Genomic DNA, 21,630 nt, shown 5'->3' on the forward strand with positions numbered 1-21,630 from the left:
GCCCGGATTATGTGCTCGAGTCTCGCCCCTCCCTATCTCTGTAACCTCCTTCAGTCCTACAACCCTCTGAGATCTCTGTGCTCCTTCAATTCTGGGCACTTACGCATCCCCGATTTCCTTCGCTCCCACCATTGTGCTTTCAGCTGCCTAGGCCCTAAGCTCTGGATTCCCTCCTTAAACCTCTCCATCTCTCTCTCCTCTTTTAAGAAGCTCCTTAAAACCTACCCCTTTGAAAAGCTTTTGGTCACCTGTCATAATATCTCCTAATGTGGCTTAGTGTCAAATTTTGTTTGATAATTACTCCTGTGAAGTGCTTTGGGACGTTTTGCTACGTTCAGGGCGCTATATAAATGCAAGTTGGTGTTGTTGTTGATTCCCGACCTTCTGACTCAGAGTCGAGAGGTCTACCGAAGCTGAAATCAATTCAGGAAACTTTATTCATCAGCCCCCCCTCCAATACTAATCCCATCGCTGCAACATCCTGGGCTGCTGGTTTAATGTTGATGTACCTGATTATCAAAATACAACGTGAAAAATCTGGCTTGACGTGAATAGGCCTTTATTCCAGAATCAGGCATTGAATTCGGTACTGCAAAATATAAAACAAAACACAGGCTGTTTCATTAAAACAAAGAACGAAAACAAAATCAATAGCCGGGGGGTGGGGGTGGGGGGTGGGTCTGTTGACATTAATATATGGAAATGACCCTCCAGCCACTGCACTCTGTGTTCATGCTGATGAAACAAGGTGAAAAGGAGCAGCTTTGATGGTTGAGCATAATGTAATTGTCCAAATGCAGATTTAATTACTGAGCACATTAATAATTAGCAGTCAACAGGAAGGGATGTGTTGGCTCATACTGAACAGCTGATTTCATAGTCAACTCTTGCAAGAGGTCACCGCTCTAATTAATGTTCCATCAGAGATTCAATACGTGGTAGCAGAGGATAATATGCCTTTAAATGCACTGACTGACATAGTTCAATAGCAGTCATTGCGAGGCACTCTGTTAACAGATCCTAGCACGCCACAGTGCACTTTGCATTCGTTCCCAAGTGTTCATTGCATGCGGGATTTGTAACTGGATACTTCAAGTCAGTTTGCCGTGCTTTTTTAAGACCAGTTTGCAAAGTAATGGAGTTTCTGGGCTCCTGACAACCTTTTCTTGCTCCCGAGTCACTTCCCCGTCCTCCTCAATCCAAGAATCAATCAGTAAAGAACCGCTTTCTTCGAAAACTTGCAATGAGGGTGCCAACATTCAATGGTAGACACGCAGCTTTTAAAAAACTGCTCCCTGTGCAACACTGACAATAATACATTTCTCTAATTACTCCACAGAATTCCTCATGTGCCGTCTCAGCTCCTGACACGACCGTTCTCAGACCATTCCGCAGTTTCGCTTGGAATCTAGTACCTTTGTGCTCGGACCAGTGTCCTTGGTCCATAACAGACAGTCTCAGTTTTACAGGAATAGTCAACAGGTTCTTGCCGCTGTTTTTGAAACGGAGAGACCATAAGGCACAGAAATGTGCTCAATTCTGCAACGAGGGTTACTGTATTTTCATGCAGCATTCATATTCCATTTCTGAACTGGCTCATTAAAAAAATTCCTAAATGAAAAGAAAAATAAACTACACATAAAATTCTAACAGTGGAGCTGCAGATGAACATTGGACTGGTTTATGGCTGATCGGAACTTTAAAGAGACAATATCCCCATTAAATCCCAACTAAATGATTTACGCACTGTATCCTTTTGTAATGTTCAATTAGCTGCTGTAATAATGTATTCGGTAATAAAGGTACATAGGAACAGGAGTCGGCCATTCAGCCCCTCAAGCCTGTTCTACCATTTTATTAGATCATGGCTGATCTGTACCTCAACTCCATTTACCCGCCTTTGCTCCATCCCCCTTGATACCCTCACCCAACAAAAATCTATCAGTCTCAGTCTTGAAAATTTCAAATGATCCCTCGCAGCCTTTTAGGGGACAGAGTTCTGGATTTCCATTACCCTTTGTGAGAAAAAACGTTCCCTGATTTCATCCCCTAGACGGCCTAACTCTAATTTTAAGATTATGCCCCTTTGTTCTGGATTCCCTCACCAGAGGAAATAGTTTCTGTGTCTACCTTATCAAAACCCTTTATCATTTTAAACACCTTGATTAGCTCAACCCTCAACCTTCTAAACTCGAGGGAATGCTAACCAAGTTTCTGCCACCTGTCCTCATAATTTAACCCTTTCATCCCCAGTATCATTCTGGTGAATCTGCGCTGTACCCTCTCCAAGCCCAATATGCCCTTCCTCAGGTTAGGTGCCCAAAAACTGGCCCCAGTACTCCAGTAATACAAATGTTCCCATAGCAATTATTTGAGCCAACTTACAGTTTCATGAAAGAACTCTACTACTGAAGATTTGGGTGCTTTCTTTTAATTCTTATATTTTTGTCTTTTTCTCATTTAATGAGCCTTTTACATCACAGTGCTGCCACTGGTAGTCATCTTGTCTGTCCCTTCCCCTTTCCCTCCCCACGGTTCTTGCCCAAGCTGAGGCCTACTGAATTCGATGTAGATGCCGGGCCTCAGAATTAACTACGTGCCCATTCGGGTTCCAAGGATTATGTTTGGGTTAAAACCCTACCTCTTTGCTCGAGGTTTTAGTCACCCCTCCTTCTTTGGCTCGGTGTCAATTTTTGTCTGATTACACTTCTGTGAAGCACCTTGGGACGTTTTACTACGTTAAAGGCGCAGTATAAATGCGCGTTGTTGTTGTAAAGGCAATGAGTGAAAGGTGTGGAGCTATCTGGAGGAGAAGGGAACCATGTACACTGGGGAAGGTCCACAATCAGAAAGGAAAGTCACAATTTGATATACTACATTCAAATGACAGTTTACGAGCAGTGCAATTGCTAAGTTGGCGATGTTCGGATCCTGTTGATTTACACCCATTGGCAATTGGAGAAAGGCTGGTGAAATAATTACGTCCCACTAAAGAGAAGAGGTTTTCATCCCAGCTATCTAGACTGTATCTGAATACCAGGCCTTGGAGATGAAAGGACCATTAAGTTTCCTTCCCTTGCACACATACACCATTGAAGTCCATCTCTGTATGTGTCATTGTATATAAATAGGATGTTGTCTCCTTAAGGCCAGTTCAGCTCAGTTTGGTTTCTGTTGCACATTGTTGTTTAGAGACGATAATTTACAAATCAAATGAACCTTACCATTCACTTCACACTGTGTCCTTAACAACAGTTTGTTAATCAATATAAAAGTCCTTAACTGTCTTGTAGTTTCTCTCTTAATTTTTTTTTATATATCTCAACTCCCCAACAAATCACCTATGCATAAATACAATAGTAAACATCGAATGTGCAAAAGCAAAAGGGTTCTACAATTTTAGTCCAAAAAAAAAATCATTTTATATAAATAATTTATAAATTCCCCTACATGAGAGTAAGTACAAAGGTAAAGGAGTGTTAGAGCCACATGTTGAACATTAAGGGGTATATTTTCCTCTGGACGTAAAATATAATGTAAAAGTAAACATGAGTGCACATGTGGGTATGAAGAGGTGAGACGGAAGAGGTGAACAAGAACGGATGAGTAAGTGGAAACAGGCCACTCTAAGGGGTAGATTTTCATCTATAGTGCTCCCGGTGCAGACCACTGTGCACTGGCAATGCACGTCAGGAATTTGTTTGGGCGATCACCCCTCCCCACAATTCCCCACCCATTTTCCATTCTGAAGCTCTATGTGAGGAGTTGTAAAGATAAAAATTTTATCCCTACGTCTTGCTCCCATTGTAAAAGGGCTGAAAGTTATTTAGCAAGAAAAAGAAAGCTTTCCAAAGGCTTGTTAATTAGTATGAAGGTCTTGTTAAAAGTTCGAATCGTGGTAAAGTTGTGAAGCCTTGACAGGGAAAAAAACACGAGTTCTGAACTAGCAGATGGTGCGGGGAATTAGTCATATTAAAGAAACTGAAGATTTGGACAGCACAGCTGTTACTGCTCAAAAATAGTAAGTGATGGATTCAGGAGTGATACGAGTTCATCCGCCTGACTATCACTGACTACCACTGACCTCACCTGACTACCACTGACCTCACCTGACTTGACATCCACTGACCCAAACCAAACCCAGCTCCACACTCCAATGAACTTACAGCTGACAAGCTCTAGATATGGGGACGATGGATATATATGGGTGATGAAGTTCAAAAGTGTTGCTTCTCTTTTTAAGGAGATGAATGAAATAAATAAAACCAACGCTGAAATGAACAAACTGAACAGCTGTAAGTCCACGCGGGTCGGTGAGCTTGCACCAGGAGTCAGGCGGGGAAGGAGGGGACAACCAGGGTTCGGTCGAGTCGTCGCTTCCAGCTGGAGTCGGATCAGGGTGGTGCAGAGAAGCAGGAGTTAGTTCGGGTCAGGACTATGAATGTGTGTTCGATCGGGACACTGCACATTAGTAGAACCATGGAAAGAAGCACAGAAGGAGGCCAACTGTCCCATTACATCAAACTATCCAACTATACAACCTGGTCTCCAAAACAGTTTGCACAAAATCCTCAATGGGCCACTCAGAGTATGGTTTTTGTGCATTGCACAACTTGGATGAATTAAATATTCCCATTTATGATGAATACAATGCAGTTTGGCTGCTTGAGAAGGGTGAAATGAGCATTAACAGAGGAGGGTAGCGATTGGCGAGCTTCGTGTTCTCATTTTCTGACTTGAACCGGCCAAAGTAAGATCACAGTCAAACGCCACTTTGAATGGCAACTGGTAAATCTGACTACAAATAGAAATGATTAACTCTGTTTGAGAAAGAGAGGAAAATATACCCAGACACTGGGGCGGTGGGTGGACGAAGGAAGCACAAAGTATGTTTTAGTTCCAGCTCCGACTGGACAGTGAGATGAAGTCTGGTTGGATAAGGCAGTTCCAGTCAACTCTGCGATGCACTCCTGTGGAAAGGTAGGAGCCGCTGTGCTCGTTTCCCCACACACTTATTAAGGTACCTGTTCCGTGCAATCGAGGTGATCTGGTATAGGAAGACCAGTTAAGACTGTGAGGGATTTATTCCACACAGTGAAAGTGGGGCATACAGGCTGAACGAATGCAATGTCAAAGGTGTAGAGGTGCTGAGCATTAACAGCATCGTAGTAGGACAAAGATCCGTTATCGTAGTCCAGCAAAAGGCCCAACCGTCGGAGGTGAGGTGAGGGTTCTACAGGAATCTCCTTGCTGTTGTGCCTTGCGACCCAGCTATTATTACACCGGCAGAAGACCCAGGAGAAGGCATTTTTCCCGATCCACTCGTGCTTCGGTGCTGATTTGTAGGCGATCCCGATTGCATACCTGTAACGATATGGGACGGTTTTACAGTTTGCACACCGAGCTGTATCAATGTACATCAAATCACATCACATAGAATTACCAGCACAGAAACAGGCCATTATGCTCCATACAAGCCTCCTCCCATCTTAATTCATCTAACCCTATAAACATATCCTTCTATTCCTTTCTCCCTCATGTGCTTATCTAGCTTCCCATTAAATGTATCAATGCTATTCGCCTCAACTACTCCTTGTGGTAGCAAGTTCCACATTCTCACCACTCTCTCTGAGTAAACAAGTTTCTCCTGAAATCCTTACTGGATTTATTAATGAAACAGTAATCCCAGATTGACAGCGTTTACACCCCCTCCCCAACACATTTCACAGGAAAAAATGACATGCATATGGGAATGGGAAGGACAATATTTAAAGAGAAATCAGAGGGAGACATGTGAACCGGAATAAGCAGGATATGCGTTTGGCACAAGGGGATGTAAACCAGGCCTCAGGCACTATTTTCAATGAATAGGGTTCAATGTGGAAGTGACACTTGTGGGTCAATGGAACACACAGAACTCCATGTAATCCTCCATCATTCAGTAAAACTGAGCGAGCCTTTAGCTCAGTGATAGCATTCCCGCCTTCGAGTCTGTAGGGGTCGAACCCCACTCCAGACAGTCGTGGAGACCGGAGCTCTGGCTCTGAATTCTGGGTTGATATCCAGCGGGATACTCGTGAGTGTGGGTGGCCCTCCCTCATCGTATGGGTTGTGGGAGCCCATAAAACCCTCCCACTGTATAGGACTAGCCATCCTATTGGCTGGTACAGAGATGGTTACGGCTGTGGAAGGAACAGACTGTTAGTCAGCCTGAGAATCTTCACACCATTCTCCAATGGAAGAATGTGAAGATATGTAAATAAATATCTATGTGATTTTTCTGTACTTCTGGTGAACGCTCAAGGAAGCAAGGGGAAACTCTGCTCTGGGAGCACGGATACACCATCCTTTGAAATGATCGAGAAAACAGAAGCTTACGGATCCAGATGAAGAGGTGTTTACATTAGTCAGACCATTTTGGGGTTGAATATTCGCAGGGGTTCTTTGATCTCCCGCCATAATTTCAAAGGAAGATCAGTGGAAGTCCTGGTGAAATGGCCCTTCACATCTATTCTCCGGGTATCCACCAATCTCCCACCAAATGGGAGACCAGAAATTACTGGCGTTTGTCATCAGGCATGGTCTTCCCTCAGCGCTACCATAAAAAACCTTCACTATTTGAGTGTGGAAGATTAAGGGGTGATCTAATCGAGGTGTTTATGATAATAGGAATTGATAGGGTAGAGAGAAACTATTTCCTCTGGTGGGGAGTCGAGAACAAAGGGGCATAACCTTAAAATTAGAGCAAGGCTGTTCAGGGGAGATGTCAGGAAGCACTTCTTCACACAAAGGGTAGTGGAAATCTGGAACTCTCTCCCCCAAAAAGCTGTTAAGGCCGGAGATCAATTGAAAATTTAAAAACTAAGATTGATAGATTTTTGAAAGGTGAGGGTCTTTATAGAATCATACCCTGGCCCATTGTGCCTGTCCCGGCTCTTTGAAAGAGCTATCCAATTAGTCCCACTCCCCTGCTCTATCTCCATAGCCCTGTAAATTTTTCCACTTCAAGTATTTATCCAAATTCCTTTTGAAATTCATTATTGAATCTGCTTCCACCACCACTTCAAGGGGTGCATTCCAAATCATAACAACTCGCTGCCTACATTTTTTTTCCTCATGTCGCCTCTGGTTCTTTTGCCAATTACTTTAAATCTGTGTCCTCTGGTTACCAATCCTTCTGCCACTGGAAACAGTTTCTCCTTATTTACTCTATCAAAACCCTTCATGATTTTGAACACCCCTGTCAAACCTCCCCTTAGCCTTCTCTGTTCTATGGAGAATAACCCCAGTTTCTCTAGTCTCTGCATGAAACGGAAGTCTTTCATCCCTGGTACCATTTTAGTAAAGCTCATCTGCACCCTCTCTAAGGCCTTGACATCCTTCCTAAAGTGTGGTGCCCAGAATGGCACACAGTATTCCAGCTGAGGCCTAACAAGTGTTTTGTAAAGGTTTCATGCTTGCTTTTGTACTCTATGCCTCTATTAATAGAGCCAAGGACTCCGTATGCGTTTTTAACAGCCTTCTCAACTTGTCCTGCCACCTTCAAAGACTTATGTACGTATACCCCCAGGTCTCTCTGTTCCTGCACCACCTTTAAAATTGTACCATTTAGTTTATATTGCCTCTCCTCATTTTTCCCACCAAAATGAATCACTTCACATTTCTCTGCTTTAAATTTCTTCGGCCATGTGTCTGCCCATTTCACCAGTCTCTGTCCTCCTGAAATCTGTCACTATCCTTCTCACCGTTCACTACATTTCCAAGTTTCATGTCATCTGCAACTTTGAAATTTTGCCCTGTACACGCAAGTCCAGGTCAATATATTTTTAAAAATGCAGTGGTCCCAATACCGACCCTGGAGGACACTACTGTACATTTCCCTCCAGTCTGAAAAACAACCATTCACCACTACTCTCTGCTTTCTGTCCCTTAGCCAATTTCCTATCCACGCAGCCACTGCCCCTTTAATCCAACGGGCTTCAATTCTGCTAACATGTCTATTATTTGGTATTTTATCAAATGCCTTTTGAAAGTCCATTTACACAACATCAACCCTCTCCATTACTTCATCAAAGAACTCAATCAAGTTAGTCAAACACAATTTGCCTTTAACAAATCCGTGCTGGCTTTCATTTATTAACCCATATTTTCCCAAGTGCCAATTAATTTTGTCCCGGATCAATGTCTAAAAGTTTCCCCACCACTCACGTTAGGCTGACTGGCCTGTAATTGCCGGGTTTAACCCTCTCCCCTTTTTTGAACAGGGGTGTAACATTTGCAATCCTCCAGTCCTCTGGCACCGTCCCCGTATCTAAGGAGGATTGGAAGATTGTGTCCAGAGCCTCTGCAATTTCCACCCTTACTTCCCTCAGGGATATGGAACCAACACGAGTAAATGGAGTTGAGGTACAGATTAGCCATGTTCTGATTGAATGGCGGAATAGGCTCAAGGGGCTGAATGGCCTACTCCTGTTCTTATGTTAACTGTAAAAACACGTGAGGGCAGACATTACGAAGTTGTGCTCCTGGGGCAATGCCTCGCCTGCGTCGAGCACCTGTCAGGAAATTTGGGTGCAGGGCCAGCAGACTCCTCCCATTTTCCTGTCGTGAATTACGAAAAATGGATGGGAAATTGTGGAGGCCCCAATTTCAGGATACCCACTCTCGGTGGGCCAGAAAGGAGAGTTTATAAAATTACTCTCGGATACAATGCCTTCTCTGTACTGCACTTCCCCAAGCATGCAAAGGGGTAGTATCATGGGAAGCAGGCAGACCATAATCTGCTGGAAGAACGTCTCTCACAATGTCTGCTGGCAGACAGGAGGTTATCCATTTAAATTCTTCAGATTTGCCTACTTAGGACATCCATGCAGGTATAGTAACAAACGACTTGCATTCGTATAGCACCTTTAACGTAGTAAAACATCCTTAGTCGCTTCATAGGAGTGTAATCAGACAAAAACTGAAACTGAGCCAAAGAAGGATATTAGGACACGGTGACTAAAAGCTTGGGATCTCACCCACCACCCCTGTGTTCGCTGACCTACATCCCAGTCTTGCAACACCTCGATTTTAAAATTGTCATCCCTGTGTTCAAATCCCTCCGTGGCCTCGCCTTCTGCCTATCTCTGTAACCTCCATCAGCCCTACAAACCTCCGAGATCTCTGCATTCCTCCAATTCTGACCTCTTGTGCATTCCCGATTTTTATCGCTCCACCATTGCCGACCTTCAGCTGTCTAGGCCCTAAGCTCTGGAATTCCCTTCCTAAACCTCTCTGCCTCTCATTCTTCCTTTAAGTCACTCCTTAAAACCTACCTCTTTGACCAAACTTTTGATCATTTGTCCTGATATCTCCTTATTTATCCCTCAACGAACATCACTGGAACAGATTATCTGGTCATTATCACATCACACTGCTGTTTGTGGGACCTTGCTGTACACAAATAGGCAGCCCCATTTCCTACATTGCAACAGTGATTACACTTCAAAAAATACGTCATTGGCTTTGAAGTGCTTTGGGATGTCCTGAGGTCATGAAAGGCGCTATATAAATGCAAGACTTCCTTTCTTGTGTGGCTCGGTATCAAATTTTGTCTGGTAACGCTCCTGTGAAGCACCTTGGGATGTTTTTACTACGTTAAAGGCGCTATATAAATGCAAGTTGTTGTTATCAGAGAAGTAGGTTTTAAGAAACATCTTGAGGAGGTGTAAGCCTGGATTATATGCTCAAGTCTCTAGAGTGGGGCTGAACCCACAACTATCTGACTCAGAGGCAAAAGAGAGCTACAACTGGGCCAAGGCTGACCTGTACTAAAGTTCTTGAAACTAAGTAACACCACTGAACCTAGGCACTAAAACAACAGTGCCAGAGACCCATTAGTGATTTGTTTGAAAATGTTTACCTGAAGTGTCAGGGCTGATGACATCATGGAGAAGTGGAGCTCAGACCAGTACCATGGGAGGATGGGAGCTGAAATAGTGCTAAAATTGCTTTTAAAAATACCCTCTGGATTATCATGGGAGGGCTTACTGCTGACACTGGACAAAAATGGCAAAGAAAATATTCCATTCCTTAGCAGCGATATCTGGAATAAGTACAAGAAAAAAAGAGCAACCGATCCAGGACTGTTTTAAAAGCAGCTAACAGGCTGAGGCAATATCAGTCGAGGCTTAACTGAACATTCCTCAAGGGCATCCAGTTAAATGTGTAATGTTGCACTTGAAATTCTCCCAGCTACGCCATTATCAATATGCAACAATACTCAACCAACCCACAAAGGGAAGGTCCCTTCGGGAAGGCTGGTGTGTGTGCCTGGGCAGTATGGCTGCAAGGTCAGGGAAGAAATCCATGCTCCCCACGTACTGGGCGAGACTTGAGTTTATACAGCTGCTTTCTTCAGGCGCTGACATGATGGGTTTGTACTGACTTTTTTTTTTGGATTCGATCAGTTTGGATTCCGAGGCAATATTTTGGGGCTACCCATAAAAACACAACTCCCATTTCATGCACACCTGTCCCCTTAAAGGACAAGGTGAAGCTGTGCAAGCTCCGCGAGAGAAGGAACAAAGCGTTTCAAAGACACTTGCCCCGCTGCAAAGATCATAGCGTGTTGATGCAGCTGTTTTCAGTTATTTCGAAGCCATTTTCTGCTCTTGAGTTTTGTAAACAGAATCTGCTGCAAGATTTAGTAAACTCGCTTTTGTACATCACCTTGTTGCATTTCAGGTCCAATCTGTTGCTCGCTTGGAGTGGAAAGAAGACCAGGACCAACCTGATTCAATCCGCAGTAACTGAGTTAGCTAATGTGATCTACAACATATTTGGGAAATACTATTTGCCCTCAGCCTGCCCTCGTCGATATCTAGTGACTCCTGCTCCAATGTGTGGGTGTATAGATGTAGATGATGACATTTTTGGGGTCTCTTGATATCATCCAGGCTGAATAGCTTGCCAACAAATGAAAAAAATAAATGGCCATTTGAGCTACCATGGAACTGTTCCTTTGCATGAGTCAGTGCCCTCAGACAAGAAGGGGAGAGAGAGGAAGGGGTAGATTTGGTCAGGAGTTGGCTTTGTGAGAGAGAATAATATGCCTGGAATAAGAGGATTAGCACCCAATTCCATGCATGGGCGCGGTGGGTGGGACAGAACTGTGTGAAGTAGTGGGAGGATTCGCAGGGCTGATGAGCAGTCTGACAGGCCACGACATGAAGGCTTCTTCCATGCCGCATGGCTGTAACCATCTTTCTACCAGCTGATAGGCAGGTTAGTTCTATATGGTGGGAGGGTGTTATCGGTGCCCACAACCCATACAATGAGGAGGAGGGGGGGCATCCACACCCACAAGTATCTCACTGAATGTTATCCCAAAATTCAGAGCTGGAGCTCTGGTCTCCACTCACTGGGACTGTCGGCAGTGGGGCTCAAACACTGCAAATTCTGCAGGCGCATGGGAACAACACCACCTGCACGTTCCCCTCCAAGTCACACACCATCCCGACTTGGAAATATATCGCCGTTCCTTCATTGTCGCTGGGTCAAAATCCTGGAACTCCCTTCCTAACAGCACTGTGGGAGAACCGTCACCACACGGACTGCAGCGGTTCAAGAAGGCGGCTCACCACCACCTTCTCAAGGGCAATTAGGGATGGGCAATAAATGCCGGCCTTGCCAGCGATGCCCACATCCCGTGAACGAATAAAAAAAAAAAAAAAATTCTGCCTCAAGAGGCAGGAATGCTACCACTGAGCCAGAGGCTCAGTCCGGAGGAGTTGGTGAACAAACACAGGAATCCCTATTAAAAAGGGGTATTGTCATCCTGAGGTAATATTTTGCAACAGTTCTTGCTACAACATGGTCATATACAGAAATGAATTGCACATTTCAACATGACCTATGAACTTCTGTCACTATGTGCAGCGTTTCCAGGCAAATGAGGAAATGTTTCACAGATTCTTTTACAAAAAGACTGTGCCCAATTTTAATAACTGGTAATGGGCTGTGAATGAAGAGTGAGAGTTCTTTTGTCTGATTTACCATCATTCCTCTCTACAAGTGACCTCAACTGGGAGGTGGAAAAATCTGACAGGATTCATGCTTCCCACGGTTATCCACCATTTCCGGCTGGATGGACACTGGTTAGGGTCAGGATTAGATTCCCAATGTGTCCCTTCTCTCACCCCACTCCTCGGCCCCTGTCAAATACATGGCTGATAATCATTGGTCAGGGTTGCACATGAAGAGCGGTATTGTGGGTAAATTTCTGGAGAACGGCCAGGGCTCAGTACCCAATCAGTGTACCTTTCTCCAATGATTGGACAATCACTAATTCAAGCTTCTAGTGACTAAAGCCCTGATTTTAACCCTGCCTGCCCTACCGTGGGCTTAAAATGGTGGGCGGCCGCTACTCGACGCGTTTTGCCCCCGGCGTCATTTTAACCCCTTCGATTCGGATCGTGGGAAAGGTGCCTGCTGCAAAAAGTTGTGATCCAGTGATGTAATTCGGGCCCTAGGGTGATTTTTAAACACAAATCGCAAGCAGTGATGGAACTGCCAGCGACACCTAGTGGGTGGCAGGATCGGGCACAGAAAAGGCCTGGGTAAGTTTCATTAACACATTTTTTTTGGAAGGTTTCCTTGTGGGCTAGGAGGGGCAGCGGTGCTCTTCAGAGCCCCACAAGGAAACCGTGGGACCTTCCTGCCCCAGCCTTTCCCCCTTTTCACTGATTGCGAGATCCTCCCCACTGCAGGTGGCCCGCTCCCTCCAGGTCCCAGTGTCGGTCTCTTGCCATTCGTAATCCCACTCCTGCCCGCCAGCCTCCATGCCAACCCTGCCAGCGGGAGTCAGTGTGTCCAGGCCTCACGCTATCTTGGGTGCTTCCTGCCCGCAACACTTCCGTACACCCCATTCCCCCCTCCGGATTAAATCGGGGGTCCCGTTTTTTATTATTCATTCTTGGGATGTGGCACCGCTGTCAAGGTAGAAAGTTCCAGGGTTTTGACCCAGTGACCATGAAGCAACGGCGATATATGTCCAAGTCAAGATGGTGTGTGACTCGGAGGGGAACCTGGAGGTGATGGTGTTAGGTACAGAGTTTGACCCAGCGACAATGAAGGCCTGCATTAGTCATGTTTAAAACTGAGGTAGAACCAGGGATGATGGACTTCAGTTATGTGGAGAGATTGGAGAAGCTGGGATTCTTCTCCTTAGAGCAGAGAAGGTTAAGGGGAGATTTAATAGAGGTATTCAAAATTATGAGGGGTTTTGATAGAGCAAGTAGGGAAAAGCTGTTTCCTCTGGCAAGTGGGTCGGTAACCAAAGGTCATAGATTTAAAATAATTGACAAACGAACTAGAGGGGAAATGAGGGGAAATCTTTTCACACAGATGTTTGTGAATATCTGGAACTCACTTCCTGAAAAGAACTTTCAAAAGGCAATTGGACATGTACTTGAAGAGAACTAAATTCCAGGGTTATGGGGAAAAAGCTGGGATGTGGGACTAAATTGGACAGCTCTTCCAAAGAGCCGGCACAGGCACAATGGGCCAAATGGCCTCCTTCTATGCTATAAGATTCTATGATACTATGAACCTGTAGCAGGGCATCAAACACAGGGCACAGCTTATTTGCCGGCTGATTCTACGGAGGAAACGTACGAAAGATTTTGTGCTCTCACCATGTGCTTCCTCCAATGAGGATCTCCCAGTAATGTCGGCCACTGTCGATATAGACATTGCCAGTTATGCCGTAGCTCCCTTGGCTGGTGAAGCGCTCCGGAGTGTGGCTCTTCTTCGAGGCGGTCTCGTCCCGTTCCACGCTGAGATTGTCATGAGACACTTTCAGCTTTCTGTGGGCAGATTTGGGGTCCAGTTTGAAAGGCTGGCCTAGGATTGAATGTACAAGGAACAAGGTTGTCACCAACGGAAGTCAATGGAAAGGGAAATCGGACGGGGTGTATAACGAGTGCTGATCCACTCCCGCCTATGTGCATATGCTGAAGCTGAATTTTACCCCTTGTCCATATATATTACCACAAGTAACTGTATCGCACGAGAGAAAGAATGTTGCATTGGTCACAAGATCGACAGCTTTTGTGTGAATCTAAAGATACCACAGTATCAATAACTTTTGTTTATGTCGCAATGACCAAACAGCATCCTGTTCCCCCCCCCCCCCCCGGCCCCCCAACTAACATTCTCACTTTTAGTGGGAATCTGCAGCTCTTCCCCGAAAAAGGCTGCGGATTCAGAGAGACAATCGGAGCTTTCAAAACTGAGATCAATAGATTTTTGTTGGGTCAGGGTATCAGGGGATATGGAGCGAATGCAGGTAAATGGAGTTGAGGTGCAGATCTGCCATGATCTAATTGAATGGAGGAATAGGCTCGAGGGGCTGAATGACCCACTCCTGCTCCTAATGGTCTTAAAAGAATTCACAAAGAAGTAAAGGCCAGGAATTTCCTCGGAGCTGTTCCCGCCCCGACAACGTAATATCATTGCAAAGCCCGTTTGGGCAAGTAAACAGGGCATAAAACCTACCTCTTTGACCAAACTTAAGGTCACCTGTCCTAATGTCCCCTTCTTTGGCTTGGTGTTAATTTTTGTCTGACCTACGCTCCGGTGAAGCGCCTTGGGATATTTTACTACGTTAAAGGCGCCATATAAATGCAAGTTGTTGTTGTTGTGCCACCGCACTTCCGGCGCAGTCACGGTGACAGATCGGGAGCAGTTCCCAGGAAATTCCCGGCCTTAGGATACTAATCGAGCTCCTTGCCGGTCTGGGAGCGCCTGTCTACAGAACACTGGCTGGCTAAGTGGGAGCAATGCACTGAGTCAAGGTGTACAGGATCTGATATGGGGGAAGGATGATTAATATTGTAAACCAGTTAAAATATTGAATCCCCTATCATCCCTCACCTTACTGGGCATGAATCCATGAGGACACATAGGGCCCTAAATTCCTTAGTGCCTTAAACCGGGTGCAATTCTGGTGGCACACAGCCAGGCCCAGCCGGAATGGAGAGACCCAAGGCCCGAACTAAATTCGTCCTCGGGCTTCATCATAATAAATCAGGCGAGCTGCTGGTGCCAATCAGGGGCCTTATCAACTTCGCCCTGCACTGAGGCCTACAGTACGTCTGGGAGGGGGAGGCGCTCGGGATGTGTGTGGGGGGAGGGGTGGGTGTGAGGGAGGGGTCAGTAGTGGCCCACAGTTGTCTTGTAGAGATGGGAGGAGCACTCCTGTTTCTTCTGAATCCACAGAAAGAGTGACCTTGTGAAAGTTTTGGGGCCTTTTTCTGAGCGGCCTCCAGCGGGCCCTTTAAGAACCATTGGTCAGGCTGCTCAAGACTCGGAAATACCAGTCACAGCTTGCACATCGTGAGGTCTGACTGGAGCAAATCAATTTAATAATCCGGGTCGGAAATGGGCGCAGGAGCCTCATTTCAATATTGAGATGAAGCCTGCGTTCATTTCAGGCAGCCGCCAGGGACACCTAAAGAAAAACCAATTTAACAGGGGCTGAATGCGTGTGCTAATTGGGCGGGGGATTGGTTAAGATCGGCCCATAAAAAGGGGCCTGCGAACTAATGGTTTACAAACAATGGCATAGCTTCATTATTTTCTTAACAAACTCTGACCATAAGGACTGGCTTAAGTCCAACACAATTAGATCAGCAGCTGCATATACCACAGTCATGAATTATTTCAGATGATCCAGGAGATAGTTGAAAACAGGCTCTTTGAAAAGGTACAGAGTTCAGACAGATGTATGCAATTCCATCATTTTGTTGTTTGGGGCCTAGGGGAGGGTGAATGGCACATGATGTGGGATCTTAGAAATTGTGCAGTGATGAAGCCATCGACTCTGGTCCCTGCCACAAACTCCATTCCCGAGCCACCAATTCCATCCCTCTCCCCTGTCACTGTCTCAGGCTGAACCAGACTATTTGACCCTGAGCTGAGGTTCCATATCCTCTCCGTCACAAAGACCGCCTACTTCCACCTCTGTAACATCGCCATCTCAGCCCATCGGCTGCTGAAACCCTCATCCATGCTTTTGTTACCTCTAGTCTCAACTATTCTAATGCCCTCCAGGCCGGCCTCCCATCCACCATCTTCTGTAAATTTCAGCTCACCCAAAACGCTGCTAGCTCGCACCAAGTCCCGTTCACCCATCACCCCTGTGCTCGCTGACCTACATAGGCTCCCGGTCCCCAATGTCTCAATTTTAAAATTCTATTCCTTGTGTTTAACTCCCTTTATAGCCTCGCCCCTCCCTATCTCTGTAACCTCCTCCAGCCCTACAAACCCCAACCCCCCACTTCCGAATTCTCTGCTTCTCTGAATCTGGCCTCTTGTGCATCTCCCCCACTCCCTTCACCCCACCACTGACGGCCATGCCTTCAGCCGCCTAGGACCCACATTCTGGAATTCCCTCCCTAAACCTCTCCGCCTCCCACTCCTCCTTTGAGACCTGCTTTAAACCCGACATTCAGTAAATGCAACAATAGAAGGAAACAGCCCGTACAAGATGACTGAGCAGTGCTCCAGGAGTGTAGGCGGCACATACATTTTGTAGAAGCTGATATTTTAAGGAATGGTCGGGGAGTTTGTCGAGATGCCAGGTCGTTGCGAAACCCCTGATGTAAGGACTGTTTGTTCTGCATGGTTATCATTCTTAAACTTGCAAGGGTTTGTCCTCCACACTGGGAAAATGAAGGTTGTTCTTGGAACGTTGCTAGGGATTTCAGTCCTGTTTTCATTGAATTCCACCGCGCCAAACTTCTGCCCATTTGGCAGTCAGTTCTAAGTCACAGTCTAGTACTGCAGTTCCTTTGAGTGATTCTGTGATAAAGACAGAGGTTGTGGATGGTTAATGGATGGATGTGTCCTCTGCAAGAAGAGTGTGTTGGGGACCCTTGACACCGTCTAAAAAACCCGATTTTCTGATGATTTGCGCCAAAGAAACAGACGCAAAGCGCAGGGAGTAAGGGCGGTGACCGTTGATTCTGGGTCTCTGATTCCTCATCTCCCAAGATTTCCAGGGCTGCCCCTGGGGGAGGGAGGAGTGCCTTCACCTACGACATGGGCTGGCTACGGCGAGCAATGAGATGGGAGGGGGACGCTCATGGCCCTTTCACCTCATTTTGCTCTTCATTTGACAAGAGGGGACACCTCTTTTCAATAAGATTTCTTTTTTTTCAGTGTCATCAGGCTAGGGATTGGTGCTGGCAGATCGGCCCCGGCTGTGGCAGGTGGGCCCCGGCTGAGGCAGGTGGGCCCCGGCTGAGGCAGTCATTACCACTACTGCAGGTCTCTCAGGCCTACAGCAACACCGTACTTTACTGTCTCGCAGACCTCTGCTAGAAGTGGGGGGAGGGGCGGGCGGGATATGCAAATATTCTGAAACTGCAAATCCAGCTGAAGGCAAAGCACTTCAGGTACGCTGCAGCTGACAACCATCCAGGTTCAGGGCTCAGAGGAAAATCGGTACTTATAAGCCATATGCAACACAGAATATGAGTGACTTCCTTGAGACCTTTGTACTTTAAATATATGAACAGCATCTATCCAGGATCTGCCCCTTAGTCTAATGGGTTGGACCACAGATGTGGGCAAGTGGGCCCCCAACTATTTGGAGGGATGGAATCACACTGACAACCAAACAGTAGCTGATCAGTTTCAAGCTAAGAGATGCGATGACTACAGATAATGTCCTAATAACAGAAAGGAAGAAATCAAGACATTGGTTCCTTCCAATGGAGGATGTAGACTTTCCGTGGAAGCAGGAGTGTCCCAACCACCCAGCGTACCCTGGGCAGAAGAGGAAGGGGTGTTAACCCCTGAGAAATGGCGCAAGAGGCACAGTAGCATAGTGGTTATGTTACTAGACTACTAATCTAGAGGCTTAGCCTAATAATCGGGAATCATGAGTTCAAATCTGACCATAGCAACTGGGGAATTTAAATTCAATTAATTAAATAAAAATCTGGAATAAAAAATATTAGTATTAATAATGGTGGCCATGAAACTACCAGATTATCATAAAAGCCCACCTTCCTTTATGGAAGGAAACCTGCTGTCCTTACCCTGTCTGGACTATATGTGCCTCCAGACTCACAGCAATGTGGTTGATTCTGAAATGGCCTAGCAAGCCACTCAGTTGTACAATTTTGTGACAAAAAGTCATAAGAAGAATAAGAACTGTCCCACAGACTAGTCAAGCAACAGCCTGACCTAGCCATACTCACAGAATCATACCTTTCAGCCAATGTCCCAGACTCTTCCATCACCATCCCTGGGGATGTCTTGTCCCACCGGCAGGACAGACCCACCAGAGGTGGTATACAGACAGGAGTGAGTGGCCCTGGGAGTCCTCAACATTGACTCTGGACCCCATGAAATCTTATGGCATCAGCCCAAACATGGGCAAGGAAACCTCCTGCTGATTACCACCTACCACCCTCCCTCAGTTGATGAATCAGTCCTCCTCCATGTTGAACACCAACTTGGAGGAAGCACTTAGGGTAGCAAGGGCACAAAATATACTCTGGGTGGGGGACGTCAAAGTCCATCACCAAGAGTGGCTCAGTAGCACCACTACAGACCGAGTCCTGAAGGACATAGCTGCCAGACTGGGCTTGCAGCAGGTGGTGAGCAAACCAACACGAGGGAAAAATCTACTTGACCTCGTCCTCACCAATCTACCTGTCGCAGATGCATCTGTCCATGTCAGTATTGGTAGGAGTGACCACTGCACAGTCCTTGTGGAGACGAAGTCCTGTCTTCACACTGAGGACACCATCCAACGGGTCGTGTGACACTACCACCGTGCTAAATGGGATAGATTCAGAACAGATCTAGCAGCTCAAAACTGGGCATCCATGAGGCACTGTGGGCCATCAGCAGCAGCAGAATTGTATTCCAGCACAATCTGTAACTTCATGGCCCAGCATATTCCTCACTCTACCATTACCAACAAGCCAGGGGATCAACCCTGGTTCAATGAGGAGTGTAGAAGAGCGTGCCAGGAGCAGCACCAGGCGTACCTAAAAATGAGGTGCCAATCTGGTGAAGCTAAACAGTGGAAGCAACATGCTATGGACAGAGTTAAGTGATTCCACAACCAACGGATCAGATCAAAGCTCTGCAGTCCTGCCACATCCAGTCGTGAATGGTGGTGGACAATTAAACAACTAACAGGAGGAGGAGGCTCTGTGAACATCTCCCTCCTCATTGATGGCGGAGTCCAGCACGTGACTGCAAAAGACAAGGTTGAAGCGTTTGCAACCATCTTCAGCCAGAAGTGCCGAGTGGATGATCTATCTCGGCCTCCTCCCGATATCCCCACCATCACAGAAGCCAGTCTTCAGCCAATTCGATTCACTCCACATGCTATCAAGAAATGGCTGAGCGCACTGGATACAGCAAAGGCTATGGGCCCCGACAACATCCCGGCTGTAGTGCTGAAGACTTGTGCTCCAGAACTAGCCGTGCCTCGAGCCAAACTGTTTTAGTACAGCTACAATACTGGCATCTTCCCGACAATGTGGAATATTGCCCAGGTATGTCTTGTTAACAAAAAGCAGGACAAATCCAATCCGGCCAATTACCGCCCCATCAGTCTACTCTCAATCATCAGCAAAGTGATGGAAGGTGTCGTTGACAGTGCTATCAAGCGGCACTTACTCACCAATAACCTGCTCACCGATGCTCAGTTTGAGTTCCACCAGGACCACTCAGCTCCAGACCTCATTACAGCCTTGGTCCAAACATGGACAAAAGAGCTGAATTCCAGAGGTGAGAGTGACTGCCCTTGACATCATGGCAGCATTTGACTGAGTGTGACACCAAGGAGCCTTAGTAAAATTGAAGTTACTGGGAATCAGGGGGAAAACTCTCCAGTGGCTGGAGTCAAACCTACACAAAGGAAGATGGTAGTGGTTGTTGGAGGCCAATCATCTCAGTCCCAGGACATTGCTGCAGGAGTTCCTCAGGGCAGTGTCCTCGGCCCAACCATCTTCAGCTGCTTCATCAATGACCTTCCCTCCATCATAAGGTCAGAAATGGGGATGTTCGCTGATGATTGTAGAGTGTTCAGTTCCATTCGCAACCCCTCAGATAATGAAGCAGTCCGTGCCCGCATGCAGCACGACCTGGACAACATCCAGGCTTGGACTGATAAGTGGCAAGTAACATTCGCGCCAGACAAGTGCCAGGCAATGACCATCTCCAACAAGAGAGAGTCTAACCACCTCCCCTTGACATTCAATGGCATTACCATCGACAAATCCGTCACCATCAACATCCTGGGGGTCACCATTGACCAGAAACTTAACTGGACCAGCCATATAAATACTGTGGCTACATGAGCAGGTCAGAGGCTGGGTATTCTGCGGCGAGTCACTCACCTCCTGACCCCCCAAAGCCTTTCCATTATCTACAAGGCACAAGTCAGGAGTGCAATGGAATACTCTCCACTTGCCTGGATGAGTGCAGCTCCAACAACACTCAAGAAGCTCAACACCATCCAGGACAAAGCAGCCCGCTTGATTGGCACCTCATCCACCACACTAAACATTCACTCCCTTCACCATCGGTGCACAGTGGCTGCAGTGTGTACCATCCACAAGATGCACTGTAGCAACTCACCAAGGCTTCTTCGACAGCATTTCCCAAACCCGCGACCTCTACCACCTAGAAGGACAAGGGCAGCAGGCACATGGGAACAACACCACCTGCACGTTCCCCTCCAAGTCACACACCATCCCGACTTGGAAATATATCGCCGTTCCTTCATCGTCGCTGGGTCAAAATCCTGGAATTCCCTACCTAACAGCAGTGTGGGAGAACCTTCACCACACGGACTATAGCGGTTCAAGAAGGCAGCTCACCACCACCTTCTCGAGGGCAATTAGGGATGGGCAATAAATGCCGGTCTTGCCAGCGGCGCCCACATCCCGTGAACAAATAAAAAGGCTGATATCGTTGTTTCTGGGGGGGAAGAGGGTCTCAGTTGAAGTTGTGGCAGGAGGTTGGGAGAACCCCCCCTCTCTCCTGTGGGAATTTGACCCCAGTGGTGCCCTGCTTCTTACACCCTGAATGATTGCCAGCAGACTTTCAGCAAGTCAGCATAGTGCCGGTGTTCTGTGATATTGAAACATCTGATGCCATGGAACATGTTCAGAAAGCCTGTGCTTCAGAATAAAAGCACTATCCGGAATAGTTCCCTCAGATATATGGAGAATTAGAATGGAGTCTGGGCTTTGAATGTGCAGGTGGAGATTGTGGTGCCTATATTCTTCCTAATGTAAGATGTGGTCTTTGTCATGTTATTAAGAATGCAGGAGGTACATGTACAATCATATAATCTTATGGCACAGGAGGCCATTCAGCATATTGTGCCTGTGCCAGCTCTTTGAAAGAGCTATCCAATTAGTCCCACTATCACTGCTCTTTCCTCATAGCCCTGCAAATGTTTCCTTTTCAATTATATATCCAATTCCCTTTTGAAAGTTATTATTGAATCTGTTTCCACCACCCTTTCAGGCAGTGCATTCCAGATCATAACAACTTGCTGCGTAAAAAAAAATTCTCCTCATCTCCCCTCCCCTCTGGTTCTTTTGC

General features: G+C 46.4%; 1 protein-coding gene across 4 annotated transcripts in view; it reads right to left on the minus strand.

Annotated features, from left to right (window-relative positions):
* Window positions 1-542: 542 nt before the first annotated feature.
* LOC137327143 (E3 ubiquitin-protein ligase Midline-1) overlaps window positions 543-21,630 on the minus strand; it is a 213,268-nt gene continuing 192,180 nt past the window's right edge. For 2 of the 4 annotated variants that reach the window (XM_067992639.1, XM_067992640.1), the window contains exons 9-10: window positions 13,680-13,887; window positions 543-5,364 (exon numbers count right to left, since the gene is read on the minus strand). In XM_067992639.1, the coding sequence (XP_067848740.1) occupies window positions 5,016-5,364; window positions 13,680-13,887 (557 nt within the window). In that variant the 3' untranslated portion in view covers window positions 543-5,015. The remainder of the gene's footprint in view (window positions 5,365-13,679; window positions 13,888-21,630) is intronic. The other 2 variants (XR_010964374.1, XR_010964373.1) reach the window with 2 other exon arrangements.

This window comes from Heptranchias perlo, chromosome 11 (assembly GCF_035084215.1).
Source record: "Heptranchias perlo isolate sHepPer1 chromosome 11, sHepPer1.hap1, whole genome shotgun sequence".
Lineage (NCBI taxonomy): Eukaryota > Metazoa > Chordata > Chondrichthyes > Hexanchiformes > Hexanchidae > Heptranchias > Heptranchias perlo.